The following is a 6,859-nucleotide window of genomic DNA, read 5'->3' on the forward strand; positions in this document are numbered from 1 at the left end:
AGAGAGAGAGAGGTTAAATCTAGCTATTGATAACATTCATGGATTTATTCAACGGAAGAAGAAAAGGAAGAAGACGACTGAAAGTAAGAAACGCTGAGAACATAAACGACTACATCGTGAATTTTCAATACATTACAACACTACAATAATCCCTAGATATAGAACTAATCTAATACTGAAATGACAGGAATACCCTTGAAATATATATCTGTATATTTCTAACACCCTCCCTCAACCAAGAAGTGAGAAGTACTTCTCTGAAGTGCGAAAGAAGAAATCCTTTCTCTCTGCCCTGCAACATTTCCCAAATAATTCCAGAACCAAAGCAATTGATGATCACTCCTAGAAGCTGTACTCGCCCCTTAACTCTTATAGCATTACTCCAACATATATGCTGCATAATCATGTCTTCTTCCACATTGCAATTTGAACTACGCTCTCTGAAATTAGATCTAGACAAACCAGCAGTCCCATATATTCATAATAAGCTGCTGCATAAGAAGTGTTTCCCTCCACATTTCAGTTGGATCCTTGACTTACTGCAATATTTTCTGCACCGCTTTGCCATACAGAGGCTACTACCTCTAGTTGTGATTACCACAACTCTACAATCATACAGAGGCTACTACCTCCATACTACAATTCCACATACTACTACCTCCATTACTACGTTTTCTTACAGGGTCAATATCGCAAACAAATTGCGGTAGGAAAACACTAAGCAACAGTCATCAACTTTGTATCACCAAACATACATCACTAAGCAATTAGGAACATATAGCAGAGAGAGAAGCTCACAACATTCAACCATAATCCCTATCCATCTCTTCTATCTCAAATCACCACCAGATTTAGAAGCCCAGAGTATTTACATATAATATCAATCAACACTGTCATCTCCCCTACTTCTACAACCAACCACATCCAAGCGATAAACACACAGGAGAGAGGGGGATAGACTAGTACCGTACCAAATCCGAGCCCATAGTTTGCAAACTGGATTGCAAACTAGTACCTAGTTCATTTTTCTGCTGTAACCAAAGCACAAGTACAGATGGCTTGAGAAACAATAGAGAAAGTAAGAAACAAGTTGGATTCCTAAGAGTGATTGATGAAACGTAGCTCCTGGAAATGCCTTCTTCTGATCATTAATCTCATGATTCAAGTATAATGGATTTGCTGGGATGTTCTTTGCAATAGTTCCATACATTGTGTGTGTATGAATATGATTGTTGTGGCAGGGCTTTCTCTACATTTGTTGATTGCCAAGAACAAAGTTTTGGTAGTGCTCCATCTCAGATTGGTCCCCTTTCAGTTTCTACAAGGCTTTGGCCTCTCTCTGAGCATTATAATTCTTTTGGAGAACTGAAGGTACTCAAGGTGGTCAATATTTGATTGTGCTTAATGGAGTTATAAGTTCTAATGGCACTATATGCATTGATCATGGGGGTCGATTTACATTCTCATTGAAGCTTATGATACTATTGCTGGAATGCCTTGAGTGATGTTGCTTATGTTGGCCATTGAAGGAGAACCAGTCCTGCTGCTATGATGTATTGCAACCATTATGCTTGATGCCCAAGCATATGGTTAAGGGGGAGTGTTAGGAATATAGGCATGTATATTTAGAAGGGTATTTTAGTAATTCTATCATCATATGCATTCTCCTTTATAGAGGATAGTTGTTCTGTGTTGATTGTATCAGAATATTCAAAATGTAGTCCATTCGGTTCTCTGCGTTTTCTTTCTTTTCAATCTTCTTCTTTCTTCCTTTCCTTTCAATAAATCCATGAATGTTATCAGCTATTATATACCAGGCCACCAGCATCAATTATTCGATTCCCCTCTTGAATATGGTAGGGACTAGGGACTGTTAGCCGGTTCGTTTTCAGGACTCCCTCTCACTCTCTCAGGAAATTGACAGGGAAGGTCGATATTCAATTGATGCAAAGTTTGAACAATCGATCTGCTAAAAGAAGAAAAGGAGCTGTGAACACCTTGTGTAAGTACGTCCTCATCTTGTTGCAGGACTCGATTAGGCAACCTTATCATATACCAATACGCTCGAAAAGGAGCTGCACGTAGTTGATGCTTCTGAGCTTTCCTTGCATTTGGAACAGGGGCGTCTGAAGCTGAGTACGTTTCAACTAATACAAATAATGCAGATATGAAGTTGACAGAAATAACTGAGAACAAACTCCCATTAGAAAGATTGGTTTACGTCTGAAGGTGGTAAACTTTCTGATAAATGGGCATGCAAATAACCAAATCTTTTAGTAGGGAAAACGCTAATCAAAATGCTTGAATTAACAAGTACTTGCCAGTCGATCAGGAGTCTCTTGTCATTCTCTTATTTCTTGTTTCTTTTGGTTGTTCACTGCCAATCTATGTACCCGGGACATAAACTAATTTGCTTCTTGTCTATCTAGCTAGTTTAGTCGTCACTTGGTGAATCTGTTCTCTTGCTGGATTGTCGTGCTGTTAACTTCTGTTCCCCATTGCCTATGCTTTAATTTGCCTTTTGTTTAGCGTATGTTTCATCTATTATGTGTCTTCCTTTGGCTGGCATTGTTGATTTTAGTAATGCTGGTTTCTTCTATTCTGTCTTTTCATTTGGCTGACATTGTTGATTATTGTGGTGCTGATCTCGCATTATGCTTTGCCATCTAATTGGAAAGTTTTCCAACATCGTTCTTAACTCTGTTCAGACTTATCTTTTCTTTTTCTTAAGGTGCAAGTCGACTATCAAATAACAAACCTTAAACCAATGAATCGACACCAATTCTTGCCACCATACATTGTAAGAAGGACTAAACACTACTAGAGAACAAGGATACGAAATACTAGGCCAATCTAATACGATGCAAACAAAAAAAATAGAGAGAATTAGATAAAAACCCAAAATACTAGACCTCTTTTAAGATAAACCCATACATATTTTTCTTTTATTTTACACCCACTCCACATAAATAAACATATCATATAGAACAAATGTCTATAATTAATAGTTTTCTACATTTTTCGGTTTCTCTAACTTGCCCTAGCTTTAGACAGTAGGAGAAATTTTTAAACGCTACGGGAGGACCACGTGGCAGTTTGACGTGGTTCTACGTTTCAATCAAATTTAGACATGTGGATTTTTTACAACTAAAATATAAACAAATATTTTCTATTTTTTGTGAAATGACATTCATGGGTATTTAGCAAGTTCAAATTAGGGTCTAGGGTCTAGGGTATAGGGTTTAAAGTTTAGGGTATAGGGTTTAGGGTTTAGAGTTTGGGGTTTAGGGTTTGGGGTTTAGGGCTTAGGGTTTAGTATTAAAAAAACAACAGAAAACCCAAAATGGTCTTTGACAAAATAGCTGAAATAATTTTTCGTGAAGAAAATCTACATGTCTAAATTTGATTGGAAAGTAGGACCACGTCAGACTGCCACGTGGTCCTCCCGTACCACTGAAAAATTTCTCAGACAGTAGAGAGCTAAATTTGGTATATTTCTCAATTTTAGCATTAATTTAAAACTCAAATACTAGCTAATTTAGTTGGATTTAACTTTGTCATAATCAATTACATTCTTTAATTTCTTACCTTGTTATTACTAACTTGAGTGTATATATATGTTATATACAGAAGTATGTCATTTATAATAGGATGATACTTTTCATTCCTAAACTCACATTTGGTGTCTCTTTACATAGTCGAAAAATATTTAATTGTAAGGTACACGTTCTTGGTCTTTGATTAATTTTCTTTTTTTTAGGTATATTATTATATCATTTCTCATCGTAAATGAGAGAACATTTTACTCTCTACTACTTACGTTTCTAATGTACCTATTAATTAAGTAGGGCATGATATGATAATATACCTATAAAAAGAAACCCAAAATTGGGTTTAGGCCTTTAGGGTAAAGGGTATAGAGTTAGGGTATAGGTTCAGGGTGTAGGGTATAGGGTTTAGATCAGATATTTTATTCATATTATATTTTACCTTATGTATATATTAGAGAATAAATTCCTTTAATCTAAATTTTTCATAAAAATAAAGAAAACCGCATGATTCTTGCAAATTCTTGCAAATTGATTGAAAAATGTTAGTGTTAGAAGAAAAACTCATAATCAAGGTATTTAAGACAACATCAATTAAACTTATTTATTATATTTATAAATTATAGTTGAATGATGGCAATTATAAAATTTAGAAAAAATAGGACATAATGTTTATCATAATTGATACATTTTAGATGTCTATCAGATATAAATATTAGGTGGGTTTTATTTAAAATCACTTTTCAAAATTGGGTGTATATGAAAATTCCCCAACAAAAAATAAATATGTGAACATGCATTTCATTGCATGGCATGCCACATAGGTTTGATGCCTAAAATCTTAAGCCTCATTCAGACCTAAAATCATTTTCCTTGGCTTTTTCCTCCCAAATATTCTTTAACGAGAGTATATGTACTTCTAGTAACTCAATGGTATATATGTTTTAGTTAAAAAAAAAAAAAAAACAAAACAAATCTAAAGGGAGGATTTTGTTTGACAGCTCAGTTTACACCAAAATCTTTGTTAGCTAGACTTTGTTTGACAGCTCATTGTCTTGACGCGATAACGGCAATTCAAAGCTCACACTGGTCGTTCATGAGTAGTTTGCCATATTGTTTCAGTGAGTAGTTCACTTGCAATGATGCTCACGACTCCCGAGTCTTTTGTTAACAAACCTTCCATAGCTAAATCTTTTTGATTGTTGGATTTGTAGAATTGTAGTTGTACGTTTGGTGGAAGAACATAATTGTTGCATGGGTTGCTGCTGCTTCCGGTTTGCAGATTATTAGCTAGAGCTGTGTTAGAGTTAATGAATTAGCTTCTTAATAGCGTGATTAGTTTGTTAATTAGTTGTTCACGTGGTAATTAGTTTTCAGCCTTTGATTAGTGTTCGCGTAGCTTTCATCTGTACTCGTTCTCTCTTGTATAAATAGCAACTTCTGCTCGATCGTGATCTTGTAAGCTAGGAGCATTATTATTCATTCCAGAAAAGCCACTCATTTTCCTGTCTACCTTTCTTGCTCTGGTTTTCTCTTACTAATTCCTTTCAAGCTGTACGTAGTATCGCGGAGTATAAATGGACCCAACTGGGAAAAGGATGAAGCAACTGTTGCAGAGTGATGAACTAACTGAGGTATATATCTCATCACTGACTTCTATGTTTTCTTTCTTTGGTTGAAACTGTAAACAATAAATCAATAATAATCGGACTTAAACAATGCGGCAGTATATCTTCGAGACCAGTGTGTATCCACGTGAACCGGCGCCTCTCAAGGAGCTAAGGGAAGCCACTGTCAGCCACACCCGGTAATCATCATTCTTCCTACCTTAGGGCAATTCCATTCGACTAAGTCGCACTTATGGGTAGCCTGCATCTTAAGTTTCATTGAGCTTTCTTGATAACCAAGCCTTCATTAATTTGGCCTTGAAGTTTTTGGCGTGTGAAGACTGTGATCAGATCATTTTCTCGTATATAAAAAAAATGTTCTGATTTTTGGCTTGTTAATTTTCAGGGCTGTGTTCGCTACTGCGCCAGATGCAGGTCAGTTACTAGGCATGCTGTTGAAGCTAGTAGATGCAAAGAAGACAATTGAAATTGGAGTTTACACAGGATACTCTCTCCTCCTCACTGCGCTTACTATTCCTGAGGAGGGAAAGGTACGTCTGTTACAAATTCTTCAATCTGCTTTCTTGTCACGCTAATTCGAAAGCACTATATATGTTCATGAAAGCTCGCCATGCATGGTTAGTTGGTTACCTTAATTTCATGGATCTGACATAAGTTACGTACCTTATTGCAGATTGTAGCCATAGATATAGATCGTGAGACATATGAGCAAATAGGGCTGCCAATCATAAAGAAAGCTAGTGTGGAGCACAAAATTGACTTCATTGAATCCCAAGCTGTACCAGCTCTTGATAAGCTATTGGAAAATGTAAGTAACAAATTAAGTATAGGGCAATTATTGATGGATCTCATGTGTAATTAATTATAGTGCAATTATTGATGGATTTGTTTGTTGCAGCAAGAAAATCAAGGCAGTTTCGACTTTGCCTACGTTGATGCAGACAAGGCTAACGATTGGAACTACCATGAGAGATTACTGAAGCTGTTGAAGGTGGGTGGCTTAGTTGTCTACGACAACACACTCGTCTTAGGATCAGTTGTGTGTCCTGAAGAGTCGAATCAACGGCGCAGGACAGAACTGGCTATTGAGCATAACAAGGCACTTGCAGCTGATCCTCGTATACAAATCTCTCATGTTTCTGTGGGTGATGGGATGATGATTTGTCGCCGGATCATCTGACTTTGGCTTCCCTAGCCTGTTGATGAAATCCTAAACATGCAGCTTGCTCTCTGCAATAAAAATGTGTGATTTATAGTCGAAATTCGCTTTCTTTAATGAATTTGCTTGTGTGATTACAAGTTTACAACTGTAACTTTCTGATCGTCAATAAGTTGTAATCAAGCACTCCAATAATATTGTTGTAAAACGTTATATTTTAGTGTGCTTTTTATGTAAAAAGATGCATCAATAATGACTTTTTTTAGAGAAATGAATAATTCATTAATTAAAGGACAAACCCAATTACAAAGTCTGGAAATGCAGGGCCAAAAAGTTGCTAAAAACAAAGAGTATGTGGCTCTAACTTAATCAAATAAGAAAGAGTGAATGGAGACAAACAACTCGCTAAACTATGAACTATAGGCCCTACATCCGAAAAAAGAAATGCAACAATACTAACAAATCTATCACACACACCACCAATACATACTAACATTGTTGTCGTCATCGCCACCAACTGCCGT

At 36.3% G+C, this 6,859-nt stretch overlaps 1 protein-coding gene and 1 non-coding gene across 2 annotated transcripts; one reads left to right on the top strand and one right to left on the bottom strand.

Moving 5' to 3' along the window:
• Window positions 1-223: 223 nt before the first annotated feature.
• LOC101297547 lies at window positions 224-1,006 on the bottom strand. The gene is made up of 2 exons (XR_184765.1): window positions 630-1,006; window positions 224-582 (listed from the first exon to the last, which is right to left on the bottom strand). It is a non-coding gene; the product is annotated as an uncharacterized LOC101297547 (transcript).
• Window positions 1,007-4,888: 3,882 nt separating this feature from the next.
• Window positions 4,889-6,623, top strand: LOC101297735 (probable caffeoyl-CoA O-methyltransferase At4g26220-like). The gene is made up of 6 exons (XM_004300558.1): window positions 4,889-5,006; window positions 5,111-5,182; window positions 5,276-5,355; window positions 5,562-5,706; window positions 5,850-5,984; window positions 6,075-6,623. The coding sequence occupies exons 2-6, from the start codon at window positions 5,126-5,128 to the stop codon at window positions 6,354-6,356; spliced, it is 699 nt and encodes a 232-aa protein (XP_004300606.1). The 5' UTR covers window positions 4,889-5,006; window positions 5,111-5,125; the 3' UTR covers window positions 6,357-6,623.
• The last annotated feature ends 236 nt before the right edge of the window (window positions 6,624-6,859 follow it).

This window comes from Fragaria vesca, linkage group LG5 (genome assembly GCF_000184155.1).
Source record: "Fragaria vesca subsp. vesca linkage group LG5, FraVesHawaii_1.0, whole genome shotgun sequence".
NCBI lineage: Eukaryota > Viridiplantae > Streptophyta > Magnoliopsida > Rosales > Rosaceae > Fragaria > Fragaria vesca.

Excerpts from the sequence above, each read along its gene's own strand:
- LOC101297735 (XM_004300558.1), top strand. The coding sequence starts at position 5,126 with ATGGACCCAACTGGGAAAAGGATGAAGCAACTGTTGCAGAGTGATGAA. Across the intron at positions 5,356-5,561 it reads GCCACTGTCAGCCACACCCG|GGCTGTGTTCGCTACTGCGC; the intron begins GTAATCATCATT and ends GTTAATTTTCAG. Across the intron at positions 5,707-5,849 it reads CTATTCCTGAGGAGGGAAAG|ATTGTAGCCATAGATATAGA; the intron begins GTACGTCTGTTA and ends ACCTTATTGCAG.